The 16,729-nt window shown below is 41.6% G+C and overlaps 3 protein-coding genes across 5 annotated transcripts; all 3 read right to left on the bottom strand.

The window, feature by feature from the left end:
• Positions 1-282: 282 nt before the first annotated feature.
• On the bottom strand, positions 283-2,937 carry LOC148063714 (cold-inducible RNA-binding protein A-like). Of its 2 annotated transcripts, none has more exons than XM_087811938.1 (6): positions 2,723-2,937; positions 2,489-2,595; positions 1,922-2,030; positions 1,649-1,817; positions 1,512-1,570; positions 283-1,102 (listed from the first exon to the last, which is right to left on the bottom strand). In XM_087811938.1, the coding sequence occupies exons 1-6, from the start codon at positions 2,820-2,822 to the stop codon at positions 1,089-1,091; spliced, it is 558 nt and encodes a 185-aa protein (XP_087668064.1). In that variant the 5' UTR covers positions 2,823-2,937; the 3' UTR covers positions 283-1,088. The 2 variants fall into 2 exon arrangements, with proteins under 2 accessions (XP_087668064.1, XP_087668063.1); XM_087811937.1 differs by having other exon boundaries at positions 1,892-2,030; positions 2,723-2,936.
• A 1,821-nt stretch (positions 2,938-4,758) lies between these two features.
• On the bottom strand, positions 4,759-7,926 carry LOC148063713 (cold-inducible RNA-binding protein A-like). Of its 2 annotated transcripts, none has more exons than XM_087811940.1 (7): positions 7,797-7,926; positions 7,128-7,237; positions 6,902-7,008; positions 6,370-6,502; positions 6,136-6,295; positions 5,994-6,052; positions 4,759-5,583 (listed from the first exon to the last, which is right to left on the bottom strand). In XM_087811940.1, the coding sequence occupies exons 2-7, from the start codon at positions 7,225-7,227 to the stop codon at positions 5,570-5,572; spliced, it is 573 nt and encodes a 190-aa protein (XP_087668066.1). In that variant the 5' UTR covers positions 7,228-7,237; positions 7,797-7,926; the 3' UTR covers positions 4,759-5,569. The 2 variants fall into 2 exon arrangements, with proteins under 2 accessions (XP_087668066.1, XP_087668067.1); XM_087811941.1 differs by having other exon boundaries at positions 6,400-6,502.
• Positions 7,927-8,901: 975 nt separating this feature from the next.
• LOC148063712 (midnolin-A-like) lies at positions 8,902-13,958 on the bottom strand. Its single transcript, XM_087811525.1, has 7 exons — positions 13,624-13,958; positions 13,411-13,498; positions 13,271-13,333; positions 11,774-12,202; positions 11,311-11,413; positions 10,182-10,403; positions 8,902-9,674 (listed from the first exon to the last, which is right to left on the bottom strand). The coding sequence occupies exons 1-7, from the start codon at positions 13,806-13,808 to the stop codon at positions 9,505-9,507; spliced, it is 1,260 nt and encodes a 419-aa protein (XP_087667651.1). The 5' UTR covers positions 13,809-13,958; the 3' UTR covers positions 8,902-9,504.
• Between the last annotated feature and the right edge of the window lie 2,771 nt (positions 13,959-16,729).

Here is a 16,729-nt window from a genome sequence, read left to right as displayed (position 1 = left end):
GCTGACCACTTGAACTCAACGAAGCATTAACAGGACCAGACACACTTTTATTCCCCCAAAAAATCCAGCCATTGTTTTATTGGCTGAAGATGTCAAACAACACTAGAAGTTTGACTATTATTCCTCCGTCAGGGTGTATTAGACCCGACAGTGAAACGTTAAGACCCCACCCTACATTTATCCCTAACATAGCGTTAGCTCCCCCTTTTTTTTTCTTCCCCATTTCTTAGGGTAAAAAAGTTAAACTTCCCAGAGCAGTTTTAAAAGGCAAATGAATCAAGATTATTTTCCACAGTGTTTAATAGGCTCCATGAAGCCAAACTGACAAAAGAATTATATCGATCATACAAAGAACATAAAGTACAAAACTGTTCCCGGTTGAGATCTTAATTGGGGAAACTTGAGTTACATTTTTTTGATCACTTAACAAGATGAGTCCATTTTACAGCACAATTAAAATGCAGAGGTTGAGCAGAGCACAGAGATACCTTTGCTCGGACTGTAGCATGCTGCAATTTGCAACTTCATGAACAGCCGGCCACTTCGGATGTGTAGTTCACCAGTCTGAAAGGAATTCACTCTTTTGGGAAATTGAACAGACAGGAGCCCCGGCTACACTTAAGCTCGGTATAATCAAATTTAGCATAAAATTCCCACCAATAGGTCTAATGTTAGCCTCTTCTGCGTCGGACAAAAAAGAAAAATCTGGCAGGAGGTTGGTCAAGAGAGGGAATGAGCAAAACAGAAATAACCAAATGTTTAAGTATAAAAAAAACACTACGCAACCCAAAAATCTGAAGACAAAGTCTGCAGCAACATTAGTGGCTGATGTGGAGAAGTTTGATAGCCTTTTAGTGAACAGACTTGTTAGGAATAAAAAAAGTGCCCAATCTTGAACAAGGTTATTTTTTGTAAAGGAATGACCAAAATGGCTACATGGTTTTTTTTTTCTTCTCTTTTTAAAGACGATTGAGCAACTACAACAGAACTACAAAACTAAGGTCAGCAATAACACGTGGACATTTTCTTGAGGAGCGCATCTTTGAAATACAGCCAGCCAAGTGATGATCTTGAATCAGGGAAGATGTTTACTCGTGTGTAGCTGAGGATAAGAAGTGGGCACACAGGTAAAGACACTGAAAGTTCCAACACTAGAGTTTCACAACATCCCACTCAACCCCCCACAGTCCCTCCCTTCATCTACAGGCGGCTCCACCAGCTGAGAATCGAGCGACATCTATCCATTAGTGTAACTTTTGGAGTGAGATCTCTGCCAGCCCCCGGACAAGAGTGGGAGTGGGGCTAGCACCAGTTACCCTACAGAGGCATCAAGTGTGGCTCGAGTACAAAACTGAGTGGAAGAACCATATATTGGGGCTGTAGATCTACACATTTGAGTAAAATGACATTTTATACATTGTTTTTTTGTAGCCATGTAATAGGTGTGTGACTGAAACAAAAGCAGCCCCAACATGAGCCCATGAATCAAATAGTTAACGTAGAAAACTTACCATAGCTGTCGTATCCATCACGGTATGACCCAGAGCGGTCACTGTAGCCACCCTGGCCCCTGAAGATGATGGAGGACAATGATTATTACGCAATTAAAACTCTAGATCTTCAATGAAGATGTGGAAGTAGAGCTTACCTATTCTCCCTGTAACCGCTGGAGTATCCTCCTCCTCCTCCTCCTCCTCCGCCGCTGCCACTCCTGTAACCACCGCTGCCGCCCCCGAAGCTTCTGTCTCCGCCGCCGCCGCCGCCGAAGCCTCTATCGCTGTAACCCCGATCGTAGCTGCGGTCGCCGTTGTAGCTTCCTGCAGGTAGAGGCGCGGCAACGTGAGAAAAAGGGGTTTGGATTTTAGAAGACAAGCGACTCTAGGTGCATTACCTCTTCCCCCCCTTTGGCCACCGAACCTACCGCCACCACCACCACTTCCACCACGTGGACCTGAACCATAGCTGGATCTGTTGCTGGTGCGTCCGCTCTTCCCTGCTTCATCCACACGAATTACACGTCCATCCAGAGTCTGACGAAGAATAGACACGTGTTACAATAGACACGTGTTACAATGGAATCCATAACTCAGTTTTTCCATTACAGCATTTGCAAATATTAGTTTTAATTTAAAACGTTTAAGTTCAGGCTTTTCCTTGATTTTCTGGAACTCCTGTGGTGTTCTCAGTTTTTATCTTGATCTTTTAGTTTATACTTTATTGAATATTGTTTTGATTGTTTAAACGCTTTGTGACCCTGGTCTGGAAAAGCGCTTTATAAATAATATATTACTTATATTTAAAAAACAAAAACATCACCATCATCAACTACTTTATGTTATCATACAGGATCATTACTGAAGGCCACGATCCCTTACAACCACCCCTCCCCCACCACCAAAAAAAATGAAACTCTCAAAATGTTTAAAATAAAAACACATTAATCCGATTAATACGATCGATACGATACATTAATCCGATTGTATCTCACTTTTCCATTCATGGCTTCCAGGGCATCTTTAGCGTCCTCGACGTTATCGTACTTGACAAAGCCGAAACCACGAGAGCGGCCGGTTTCTTTGTCCCTGATCACATCGACTGTAGAAGAAAAAAGAAAAGCAAAAATGAATAAAAAACTCGACGATAATCGATAAACAAACGGATGTTTAACGGCTGCTAAAATGATAGCATGCAGCATGAGCTCCGCATTGTTCGTCACACGTACCTCTCTCGATGGCGCCATATTTGCTGAAGGCCCCAGACAGAGAGTCCTCGTTGGTGTCAAAGCTCAATCCTCCGACGAACAGTTTTCCTTCGTCCGACATGTTTACGGTTCTACACGAGAAGAAACGAAGCGAAGAAACGGAGCGAAGAAACGAACGTGGTCTCGACAGTAGTTAAAATGGACGACTGACAACGTGACCGCTGCATAAAGATGATGCGTCATTCAAACGAGTTCCGTTATCTACCAAACTAAAGCGCCCCCTGCTGGTTGTGTCGTTGATAGACTCGTGTTTGTATGAACAGTACATTCGTATAGAGTCCATCATTAACCTGATGATGCAAAACAAAAAAGGTTTACATCAGTGAGAGGGATTCTTTTTTTCTATAGATATTTGAAGCACCCATCATGCCTTGCAACAAATGATAAACTGACTGCTAGAGATGTGTTCCTCAGGCCAAGAAACACTATGGAAAAAAAGACACCAAACCCAAAATGTTAAAAAAGAAATGGTACCATGTATTTTATGACTTTACAACCAATCCTTCCAATAACCATTTGATTGACATACAGAGCAGCCAATCTCAGCTTTTATTTGCAGAGTTGTTTCACCAATTAGGTATATTTTCCCACAGCACACCTGATGGTTGAAAAAAAACAAAAAAAAAAAACACTGCCTTAGGAGCCTATTAAAGCCTTAAAGAGTTAATCTTTACATTTGCTTAAAACTGTCAGAGTAGAAAATAAAAGTACATAGAGATTATTATAGATGGCGTGTGATTGTTTTTTAATTTAAAACAAGGTGGTTTGTCTAAAAAGTTTAAATGATCTTTTATGACCCTTTAGTCAAACGTTCAAGTCACTTAAAGAGAAAAAAAGTTAACTGATTGAAAAGCCAAACAAATGAACTTGTAATCTTTATTGATCAATTCATCAAATTCACTCGGCGACACAGTCCTCTGCAGTCAGCGCCTCACACTTCCTGGTACCAGCGGCGCGACACTGGATCCTTTAACACAGACCTTAAAAGGACAAGATCGTCAGTACTTGAGCTCACACACACACACACACAAGGTCTCAAGTACTCACTCTGTTCGGAGTCGGCATGAGCGGCTGCACCTGAAGACCAGACACTTCAGGCGTAGAAGACTAGAAGAACCGGGGGAAGCTCAGCCCAGCAGGTCACCCTACAGAAAGACAGGTCTTATTAGAGACGCTCACTTCCTGCGTGAACACAGGAGACATGACAGCCAGAAGGCATGCAGCTCTATCTCACCGCTTTATTCATATGAAGGATAAACTCTAGACAGGCTAACAGACTTGTGGGTCATTACTGGAGCAGATTAAAGAGAGGTCTAGTGCAGTGAACGGAGGTGGACAATTCTACCCATGACTCGTTTTGGAAGGACTGAAGGTGGAGCAATAGAATCCAGAGGAGCTTCTTAGAGACTTGTTTCCTCAGCGAACATGTGTTTAAGAATCAGACTCGTGAGGGAGACCATGGCATGTTTCTGGGCGACACTGGAGGCAGGACTAACAGCGACTAAAACGTTGAAGGTATTCATGGAAACAATGAGAACTGAGTTGGAAGGATGTGAGCAAAGCAAAAGGAGATTTTTACCTCACGTGCATTGGCCTACTTTCTCCACAATTGACCTAGGCAAGAGAGCAGCTTTCATCTGAGGAGCACTTGTTGGTAGGCGCAACGCTTCATTCTCCAAGGACTTGTAGGTTTTTGGTGTAGCTGACCACTTGAACTCAACGAAGCATTAACAGGACCAGACACACTTTTATTCCCCCCGAAAAAGAAAAAAAATCCAGCCATTGTTTTATTGGCTGAAGATGTCCAACAACGCTACAAGTTTGACTATTATTCCTCCGTCAGGGTGTATTAGACCCGACAGTGAAACTAAGACCCCACCCTACATTTATCCCTAACATAGTGTTAAATCCCAAATGGCTTTTTTTTTTCCTTCCCCATTCTTAGGGTAAAAAAGTTAAACTTCCCAGTGCAGTTTTAAAAGGCAAATGAATCAAGATTATTTTCCACAGTCTGTTTAATAGGCTCCATGAAGCCAAACTGACAAAAGAATTATATCGATCATACAAAGAACATAAAGTACAAAACTGTTCCCGGTTGAGATCTTAATTGGGGAAACTTGAGTTACATTTTTTTGATCACTTAACAAGATGAGTCCATTTTACAGCACAATTAAAATGCAGAGGTTGAGCAGAGCACAGAGATACCTTTGCTCGGACTGTAGCATGCTGCAATTTGCAACTTCATGAACAGCCGGCCACTTCGGATGTGTAGTTCACCAGTCTGAAAGGAATTCACTCTTTTGGGAAATTGAACAGACAGGAGCCCCGGCTACACTTAAGCTCGGTATAATCAAATTTAGCATAAAATTCCCACCAATAGGTCTAATGTTAGCCTCTTCTGCGTCGGACAAAAAAGAAAAATCTGGCAGGAGGTTGGTCAAGAGAGGGAATGAGCAAAACAGAAATACCCAAATGTTTAAGTATAAAAAAAAAAACACTACGCAACCCAAAAATCTGAAGACAAAGTCTGCAGCAACATTAGTGTCTGATGTGGAGAAGTTCGATAGCCTTTTAGTGAACAGACTTGTTAGGAATAAAAAAAGTGCCCAATCTTGAACAAGGTTATTTTTTGTAAAGGAATGACCAAAATGGCTACATGGTTGTTTTTTTTTTCTCTTTTTAAAGACGATTGAGCAACTACAACAGAACTACAAAACTAAGGTCAGCAATAACACGTGGACATTTTCTTGAGGAGCGCATCTTTGAAATACAGCCAGCCAAGTGATGATCTTGAATCAGGGAAGATGTTTACTCGTGTGTAGCTGAGGATAAGAAGTGGGCACACAGGTAAAGACACTGAAAGTTCCAACACTAGAGTTTCACAACATCCCACTCAACCCCCCACAGTCCCTCCCTTCATCTACAGGCGGCTCCACCAGCTGAGATTCGAGCGACATCTATCCATTAGTGTAACTTTTGGAGTGAGATCTCTGCCAGCCCCCGGACAAGAGTGGGAGTGGGGCTAGCACCAGTTACCCTACAGAGAGGCATCAAGTGTGGCTCGAGTACATAACTGAGTGGAAGAACCATATATTGGGGCTGTAGATCTACACATTTGAGTAAAATGACATTTTATACATTGTTTTTTGTAGCCATGTAATAAGTGTGTGACTGAAACAAAAGCAGCCCCAACATGAGCCCATGAATCAAATAGTTAACGTAGAAGACTTACCATAGCTGTCGTATCCATCACGGTATGACCCGGAGCGGTCACTGTAGCCACCCTGGCCCCTGAAGATGATGGAGGACAATGATTAATTCACAACTAACATGCTAGATCTTCAATGAAGAATGAATGTGGAAGTAGAGCTTACCTATTTTCCCTGTAACCGCTGGAGTATCCACCACCTCCTCCTCCTCCGCCGCCACCACTCCTGTAACCACCGCTGCCGCCCCCGAAGCTTCTGTCTCCGCCGCCGCCGAAGCCTCTATCGCCGTAACCCCGATCGTAGCTGCGGTCGCCGTTGTAGCTTCCTGCAGGTAGAGGCGCGGCAACGTGAGAAAAAGGGGTTTGGATTTTAGAAGGCAAGCGACTCTAGGTGCATTACCTCTTCCCCCCCTCTGGCCACCGAACCTACCGCCACCACCACCACTTCCACCACGTGGAGCTGAACCATAGCTGGATCTGTTGCGTCCGCTCTTCCCTGCTTCATCCACACGAATCGAACGTCCATCCAGAGTCTGACAAAGAATAGACACGTGTTACAATGGAATCCATAACTCAGTTTTTCCATTACAGCATTTGCAATATTAGTTTTAATTTAAAAATGTAACGTTTAGTGTTTAGTAAGTTCAGGCTTTTCCATGGAACTCCTGTGGTGTTCGGTTTCTTGATATTTTAGTATATACTTTATTGAATATTGTTAGGTTGTTACTTATATATTTAAAAAACAAAAACATCACCATCATCAACTACTTTGTTATCATACAGCATCATTACTAAAGGCCATGATTCCTTTGATTTATGAATGCATTGACCCCTAAAGGCCATGATCCCTTACAAACCCTTCCCCCACCAAAAAAATCCCAAAATGTTTAAAATAAAAACACATTAATCCGATTAATACACTCGTATCTCACCTTTCCATTCATGGCTTCCAGGGCATCTTTAGCGTCCTCGACGTTATCGTACTTGACAAAGCCGAAACCACGAGAGCGGCCGGTTTCTTTGTCCCTGATCACATCGACTGTAGAAGAAAAAAGGAAAAATGAATAAAAAACTCGACGATAATCGATGACATAAGGGATGCAATGCTGCTAAAATGATAGCATGCAGCATGAGCTCCGCATTGTTCGTCACACGTACCTCTCTCGATGGCTCCATATTTGCTGAAGGCCGCAGACAGAGAGTCCTCGTTGGTCTCAAAGCTCAATCCTCCGATGAACAGTTTTCCTTCGTCCGACATGTTTACGGTTCTGTACGAGAAGAAACGAATCAAAAAAACGAACGTGGTACATACCGGTTTAAAATGGATTGATCACGTGACTGATGCAACAAAAGTATATTTAATCTAAACGATGGTTCACACAACAAAATAGCGGGAAATAATGTCGTCGTATTTACGAGGGTTTGGTTATCGTTCGGCGGTGAAGGCCTCAGGCGCTTCGGCGTGGTACCGTTAGACTGGATTAGGTAACCTACATCTGCGTCCTCCTTTGAGCGCCATTTAAAAAAAAAACGCACACACATCCTCGCTTTGTTCCGAGGGCCATGTCGTCGCAGCAACACTTTAGACGACGGCTAAACGGCGTATTTACAGGATTAACCGCCATTTTCTATCATATACCTTAGATATCAAGCTCATTTTAAAGATATTACGGGTTTTTTAAAAAAGGATTCTAATGCCGAAGCGAACACGTTGCAATTAAGCCCTAATTGGATAAGAAATCTATGTAAACAGTCACGAGTATATACTAGCAATACTACAGTTTAAGCAAGTAATTTAAAAACGAGAAAGAAAGAATTTGGACGAACCTTGACTTTCAAAGGACCAACGACGGAGAGATTGCAGGGCGAGTGAGAGAGAAGAGCGCGTGCGTTCGCCTTTTACAGAGGGTCTCGGCGGACCGCTACAAGCTGCGGGGGGTCACATGTCCGAGAGCGGCGCTCCGATTGGTCGCCGCGGCGAGTCCGTCACAATCTCCTCCCCTCTGGTTCAAGGGCTACAAAGAAAAATTCACTTGGAAGATTATAGATTATTTTATTCTTGTAAACATATGCTTTATTGAGTCTCATGTGTATCAAAGAATGTACGATAAAAAAAGAACACACAAAAAAAACATAGTTGGATTAAAGTCACATGTGCACGTTGACGCCACCTCCCCCCACAATGCATTGAAACGTGTATGCTACCGGGGGGTTGCAGAAGGAACCCCCCACGGTTTCAATTCATGCTCTGCGTCGAGTATTTTTCCACCCCTTATGTCCGCACACGACTTCAAAGTTCTTTGTTGCGGCCATCTAGTGTCGCCCCCGGTTTAAAAAATAAACCGCATGGCCCTGTCGAGCCCGCGAGCCCGTGTGTCCAAAACCAGACGTAAAAATGATCATAACTGATGTTTTTTTTGGGATAAAGTGACTCAGCTATTTCTGATGTTTTGATTCTTCTCCCGCCTCTTTGACCCTGGTAACCATTAAAGCCAATCCGTCATGTGGGCCAAATTCATTTTTTAGCCCCCATTCTTGCAAATTCAATTGTTTTAAATTCGAGTGTCCCCCCCACACAAAGCCAGGTCCCCCTGTTGCCCAGTGTGGGTTCACCATTTGGTCGAAACCCCCACAAAGGACCGAGCCAACATTACCATAGAGGGCCTTAAAACCTCCGACTATCCTTTTGGATTGTAAATGCTCCTGTAGTCTGGCTTTAGAGACAAGCGTCTGCTAGATGCATAAATGTAAATGGTTGTCGGTTGAATTCTTATCACATGCAAATACATGTTGAATCCCGCTCTTGATAACGCATGGAAACAATGAGTATCTGTATCAGTAGCTGAGTATCTGGGATCACATCAGAAACAATCATGTCGCTCAACACTAAAGAGTTTCAACTCTTCAATATTAATAATGTTTTACACCGTAGTTTCATAGATACTTCATTTCTTCAATCATTCATTTACATATTTATACAAAGGTGAGAACATTTTGTTCAACTCTCCAGCTCTTGACGTTTTATCAGGCAGTTCAAAAACTGTGATTTTGCATTATTTCAACATTTGAGAAGACAAAAAAACAAAAGCCAAGTACAATCGTTTAAGGCGTGGACAGAGAACACAAACATCAACACACATCACAGTTAAAATGCAACATAGACACGCAGAGAGAGAACTTTGACAGACACTTGAGAGAGAACATGCTCATAACAGTGTAAACCCGGAGGAACAGTCTCAACGTTGAGTGTTCTTGTGTAGGAGCGTGGTATTATTAAAGGCATCATTCAAGAGGATTCGTAATAAACAAATGTTACATGAGCTACTCGGGCAAAATGAATCAGCCAGTTAAGTGGCATAAACACTGGACATTCAGAAATAGCAAGAGAACCGTCTCAATATCATAGCAATGTCGCTTCAATGGGGCCACAGCGGGGTCAGTCGGCGTCTGCTGCGTTTGCTACAACTCGTCTGTGACGTGGAAAGTCCGGTCCAGGTTGAACAAGATCCCGGGGGGGCGGGGGGGCCAAGAGGTTTCACGGTAGTTGGTGACAGCGGTGGTACGGGTGCGAGGTCTGCGTTTGGATCTGCGAGCCTCGACGTGTCTTCCTCCGCGTGCGGCGCTGGTTCATCAGGAACTGGAGCTGCTGCAGTTTACAGTGAAGTGTTCGGTTCTCCTCCGAGGCCACGTGACGAGCGCCGTCGGCTGCAGGCGGGAGAGACGAGGACAAACTTTATTAAAATCATTTCACATGTGGGTCGTCGTGAAAATAAACATCGACTTGTTTAATTCCATCTGTAGGTAGAAACGCACTGAAACAGCACAAACCAACAATGAGTTGTTTGACCGAAGACTCAAGGACTGCATAGTTTCTGGAGTAAAAGTAAGACTAACAACATTCCCAGGATTGTTTAAAACATGTTGTTCTAGCTAACAATGCTCAAATGTGTTGTCAAACAGCTAGCAGCAGAGAGCAGTTACAGTAATATGCAAGTTGATTTATTTTATAATTGAACTTTATGCTGTGTTTGGCAGACGAAGCCGCAGCAGTTGGAAGCCATTCAAGTGACTATTAAATCCGTTAGATTCAGAAAGAATTCCTATATTGCTCATCATTTATTGTGACATCATTCAAATCTCTTGTTCTAAGCATAGAGTATTTCATGATGCAACAATCTGCATTAAAACAAAGTCCTTTGTGCTGCAGCTCACCTTTGCTCAGCGCCTCCTGCTGGGCCGACATGGGTTCTGTTGAGTTTCTGCTGAGTTCCTCTGCCGAGACGGGCTGGTGCGAAGCAGAGCGGTGGGTTCTGGTGGTCAAAGTTTCTTGGCGGTTGGACGCGGCCTTGAGCAGGTCCGTGAGGATCTGGAGGATGATGGTGATCCCCGGTCGAGGACTGCGGACGCCGCCCTGACTGCAGGGGGAGAGGGTTCCTGATGGTACAAGAGTAAGACGTCATACAGCAGAACATATCTGCAGAACATATCTATTTTTATAAATGTTTATTCAGATGGTGTTTTTTTAGCGAGATGGAGCTGAGCTGTGGCAAAACACATAATTAAGACAGCCCATAGATCTGCATTTATAAAGCAAATCATGAAAACTAATCAATAAAACATCTTTCCTTATTTAAAAGACATTCATCTTTAAGTATTTCTGTGTTATTTACTCTACTGAAACCACAAACCAAAATTTGAATGACAACAATGACACATTTTGTCAACTGAACATAAGCAATGTTCTGAATGAAACACGGTACGTGAGCAGCAGCAGTAATTAGCCTAACAAGTGGATAAAAAATCCTTCCAAATCGTCCTTAATCCAGATCAAACTAAGCGCAGCAGAATGGCTGCCTTAGTGCTTGGTTCAGATTTTCTATCACTTATTTTGTGTGTGATCTTATTTCATTCTTTTTCATGTACGGACACCACAAAAAAAAGGTTGTGTTATCAAACACTGGCAATAAAAGTTTTTCTGATTCTGAACACGAAAACACAACTTTAATCTATGTTTTCTTTCAAAACAATGAAGCTCCACGGGGGCTTCAGAAAGTGAACAAGAAGGTTGTAACAAGAAAGAGTTGCCTGTAATTACATGTCCAGGGCAGTGATTTGGAATGGCTGCGTGTTAAAATGACAGTCCTGAAAGACCCGAGGTTGTAATTTTCTATCATGGACTAATAACTAGAGAGACGTGAGGTCTTACTGGAGAGCTGTTTCTCTTACACTCTAAAACTTAAGGTTCTAATCTTGGTGTGATTTATTGTGTGGTTTTATATACTTTAAAGTTGTAATGGTTTTATTGAATTTCTATCTCTACAAACAAGGTGAAGGAACTGACCAGAGAAGGTTCCAGAGAAGACGCCCGGGGAGTGGCTCACGAAACTCTCAATGATGGCTCCAGGTTTCTTGCACGGGTCGCCAGGAGGCAAATGAAGTCCACTCTGCAAATGAATACAATTGTTACGATTCGTATGGTTACACACAGAGAGAAGATTATTTGTGTGAGTTCCAGATGTTTAGTGCATTACGATAGTGAGATCTGTCTTTTGTGATTAACAGGACCTAAGATGAAGATTATATGATAAATATAGGAATAGATATTTAGAAGTAAGTAAGTAAGTAATTTATATTTATAGAGCGCTTTTCTAGACCAGGGTCACAAGGTAAACAATCAAAAAAAATTCTCAAAAAATCTATACTAAAAAGATTAAGGTACATTAATCACACCAAGAAATTAAGTTAAGAAACCCCCGATCAAGACCGTATGACGCCCAGTTTATCCACAAACAACAGCCATTTACCTCAGTAAATGTGGAGGCGGGCAGCGGACTCGGGGGTCCAGGAGCGTTGTCCGGGGGGCCGACTGGTGTAGAAGCGTGCTTTGGACCCCCGCAGCACACGGATGTCTGTCGAGAGCTGGGCTGATGTGTAGATGGATAACGGCAGTTCACAGCAGGGGCAGACACGAGTCTTCCTCGGCTGGTCGGCGCAGCGGATGGAGAGTGTTTTAAATCTTGGACGGCGTCCGTGCAGGCCGAGGCGGAGCCAGAGCGGTTCACGCCGAGTTCCGTGGGCAGCCTGACGTTGCTTCTGATCCAAGCTTTGGAGTCCCGGTCCTGCTGAAGCTCTGCCACTTCCTTTGCGGTCAGCTGGAGCTGCACGTACATTGTATGGGCGCCGATCCCCAGCTTTAACGTCAGCGGTGATTGGCCAGACAGGAAGTCACTGATCTGTAGGACGATTAGGTTATTAATAGATGTCATTTCATGCGTTGTATAATATTCACACGGTCATGTAAGTTCGGTAAGACGAGCACCTGGCAAATAGAAAAGAGCAGATATGGGTGCGGCCTGTGGGCCAAATTGAATGTACTTCACAGTAAAACTATAAAAATGATCATGTATAAATGTTTCTGATGGCGAACAAATGCATTTTCTATCTAATTTAAATCATTAAAGATCATTGTTTGAGGACTGTTTTCTTTCTTTTATTAGTGCTTTTTGGGGGAATAATTTTAACAACTTAAGTATATATAGTTTGACATTATGATGCCACTTAATCTTATAAAAGTATATGATATATAATAATATATGTCAAATGTTTTCTTCTCGTGAATGAAAAAAAAAAAAATGATATAATACGCAACCAGATAGCAGCTTATCTCAATTCTTTTTTTTTAATTTTAAGATTCTTAGAATCATATTAAGGCTTCTTTTATTCATTCCTTCTTTTCTTTTGGCTTGATGGCCCCTTACAAAAGGAATATGGCCCCTATTCCTTGATATTAATATTAATATTAATACCTTATTAATTATAATAAAGGAATATTAATATTCCTTAGCATGGAATGTGGCCATGTGGTCCAAGTAGATGTAAACGCCCACCCCTGGTATAGATCAAGAACCAAATTCCAAAATGTTTTTTTATTCATAATTTGTAGTTGAACTCTTTTTGTTTATAATTTTCCAAAGACATTTTTTTTATTATATCCCTATTTTTATCAGAGTCGTCCTTTTATGTCAATAAATACATTTTGAAAAAGTAACTTTATAGCATATTGACCTAATGTCTGTAGTTATTTTATATTCAATCTTTAGGGTATTTAAAAAAATAATTAGTAGAACATTAACTAATATACCCTTATATTGTGTTTATATTTATAGTGTTCCTCTAGTTATATTAAGTGCATTTTCGACATTAGTTCCCAACTGAACAAATTGTACCAAGCAGAATTTTTAATCTTATAGTATCACTGAATATGTGGGTGAACAAATGAGTGAAAAAAAAGAGCAGCTTACCTGATCCTCCGATAAACTGTCCAGCACGTCCATCATGGTTTTCTGTGCTTTAGCAGACGCACACTGAGGATGGAAAGATCAGACTGTGTCAAAGGTCACGACAAGGTGTGTACATGCATCTCAGCTGTGGCTATACTCACCACTAAACCTGCTTCAACCACGGGCACCAGGGTGAGTCTGCTTCCTTCCGTCACCCCCTGGTCCAGCAGTGGTCCTGCAGTCAGCTGTCTGAAGATGTAGAGACAACAGATGACAGGCAGCTCATGGGGTGAGGTGTGTGTGTGTGTGTGTGTGTGTGTGTGTGTGTGTGTGTGTGTGTGTGTGTGTGTCCTCGATCGGCCACAACAACTCACCTGTCTCTATGCAAGAGCACGATTCTGTCTTTTTGCAGTCCAAGCTTCCGACAGATGTCGGACTTGAGTCCAGCCACGGTCTCCTCCTGTGGAACGGTGAGCTCCACAGGACTGCCGGTGGTGGAGTTGATGAACAACCTCATGGTGGAGGCGCTGCAGGAGCTCGCCTGTCGCTGCCGGTCCATACGTGTCAGTCAAGGTGCAGGATCGAACGCGAACCTAATGCTAGATGTGACTTCAATTTGCTTTTTTTTATTCCATTTCTTTAACCGTCGATTCTAGCTCTGATCACCGAGCGCAGAAGTTCTTCTTCTCGGCGCCTCAGACTCGCATCTACTCCAGCAGGCTCACAACAGTACAACGCTATCACCGGAAATCTCCGCCCACTCCTGACGCGGAGGCCAATCAGCGACGCGCACAATGCCGGTCACGCCGCGGCGGCCAATCAGAAACGTCCGCTTCTGACAGCGACCGCCCTCGTTCGCCGCTCATCACACCCCATTCATAAAATACGGTAAATGACGCAATATTCCCTGCACTCTAACGTTTTGTACATTCTGTTTCGGTCTTTGATCAAATAGCGCTGATCGAAACTTGTGGTTGTGGTTCAGATGCCAGAAGTTCAGATTAAATAAAAACCAAAATACATTTTATTTAAAGTGTCAATTATATCATGACAGTTTACAGACCAGGTTGTTTTCTCTGCTATATAAACACTGGTACAATTATTTATAAAATAGTTTTGTAAAAATTCTGATAACGTGAATAATTAAGCATTAATTATTAATTCAATTAAATATTAACTGATGAACGAGTGACACGTTTGAACATAGACTTGATCATTAGGAAATAAGAAGGATATGATTATGAGCTTTATTTTCTCTGGAAATGTATTCATTTTTACAAAAAACCAACCCAGGCTGATTATTATTCTTGTCCCGTCTCTGCACAGGAGGTTTCAGTGGTGCACCTGTCACATGATGCGCGCAGGAGTGGACAAGAGTCAGGTGACGTAGGAAGCAAAATGCAGCAAATGTGTGTCTCTTCACGGTGGATATAAATAGCTACACCCACTACACCCCCGCTTTCTCCTGCCTGCGTCACTGTACTTCCATATCACCTACCTTCCTCCCACTCATTTGCCCTGTTATTCTCTGACTTTTTGTTTGGTTTTTCCTCATCCACTCGTCCTACCTGACGTGTCTCGCCCCGTCTGTCTGACTAGATTCACACGTGTTTTTTTCTCACAGCGAACATGAACAAATCCTTTTCACAGCCTCTGCCAAGCATGTTAAGATTTGAAAGAATGCGTCAGCCTAGTCCCATTCCAAACATACCCGCTGGGCACGGGTCTCCTGTTTTTTTTTGTTGTCTGAGGCAGGGAGAGGCTGCCTCCTCACATTCCCAGCTCTACGCTAAGAACAATTCCACAGGATGTCCTGATCTCCAGAGCACACGCAGACGCAGCTCTGACGTCAGGAGTCCTGGAACAACACACACACACACACTCACACCCACACGCCAACACATTCCTGCCGTCCCGTGTCGGCCTCTCTTGGCTCCGGTTCTGAATCTTGTGGAACATTTCACCTCTATACCTGTTTCAGACAAAAAACTGGGAAAGTCTTTGTGATGAGTCACCGACATAGATGGAAAGATCACAAAGTCCTTATTTAGATACAATAAATCACTGCACGTTAGATTCATTTCTCTGAGTGTAAATCAATCCACACCTGTCAATTCACTTCTACAGTTTCCCTATAAATGATGTATTACATTGTAAGGTTAAACCCATCAGTCCCTACTTAACTACCCAGAAAGAAAAATGTAATGTTATCAATATAAATAGTAAACCCTTGTCGGAGCCAAGGTCTCAAGCAGGCAAGTTGAGTTATATTACCTGCTGTGTGTGATGTCAAATAAATAAGAAATGTCTTTCTTTTCAGGCTTTATCTAATTTAATCTGAATTCCCCCCTACTTTTCAAAAAAACTTCAGTGAAATTCCGTCCACTCCAGTCTTACTTATAATTTTGTATAATCTGTGTAATTGTTCTCGTTGATAATCTCTGTTGATTAGGATCTTCACTTAACCATTAGTATCTTAATTTATCATTAACATTGAACATTTCTACTGAGATGAGCATAAATCATGATTTTTCAAGATAACAGTACAGTTAAAGGGCACATTCTACTGATGCAACATTATTTAAATGTTTAAATTAAATTAGATATTTTAAAGAAAATGCATGACTTTAATTATATGTGAGACTAGGTTATTGTTTAAATGACCAAAAAGTTAAAACATCCGATTTTTAATCAGAATCAGTATCAGACACTTTTATTGCCAGCGATTTTTAGTGTTGTCAGTACTATTACTTCCTTTAACAGATCCTTAAATACATTTTCACATTTGACAGCTAATGAAATAGAATGAGAACAATAACACTTTTTTTGTAGAATGGCCCAAAAGCAATATAATAGAAACAAATAGTACAATAACAAGTTAAAACTGTGGTTGAATAAAATGAGATTCTTCAATGAGAGTGTTTGCTGCTAAATCTATGTGAAACTAGGTTGTGTTTTTTGTTTTTTAAACTTGAGATCATATTAAATTGAAAAAATAGGTCCCACTTTTGCAGAACGACCAAAGAGCATTATGATAAAAAAAACAACAACAAATAGTACAGTATCAGTGTGATTGATGAAATAATGAAAATTGTAGTTAAATAAAATGAGATTCTTTAATAAAAATGCTTGGTGGTAATTCTATGTGAGACTAGGTAATTGTAAAAATAACAAATTAAAAACATACTGTATATGTAATAAACTTCATTGACAAATGCTTAAAAACATTTTGACATAATTTAAAATGCGAGAGCTAATTTAATAAACAAAAAACAATAGCCTGCCCTTTCTGTACAATGACCAAATAGCAATAGAATTAAAGAAAAAACGAATCATATATAATATAAAATTCTATCAAAAGCAATACTATACTAATTAACGTCAGGTAATACGGACAACTTGCAAGAATACTTACCCTTGTATGCTAATACACCATTAGTTAATGTCTAACCTAATGCACCCTCAGTAAAAGAAGCAAGG

The sequence above is a fragment of the Callionymus lyra genome, chromosome 16, assembly GCF_982586985.1.
Source record: "Callionymus lyra chromosome 16, fCalLyr1.hap1.1, whole genome shotgun sequence".
Taxonomy (NCBI): Eukaryota; Metazoa; Chordata; class Actinopteri; order Syngnathiformes; family Callionymidae; genus Callionymus; species Callionymus lyra.
This window is presented reverse-complemented; position numbering and strand designations above follow the sequence as displayed.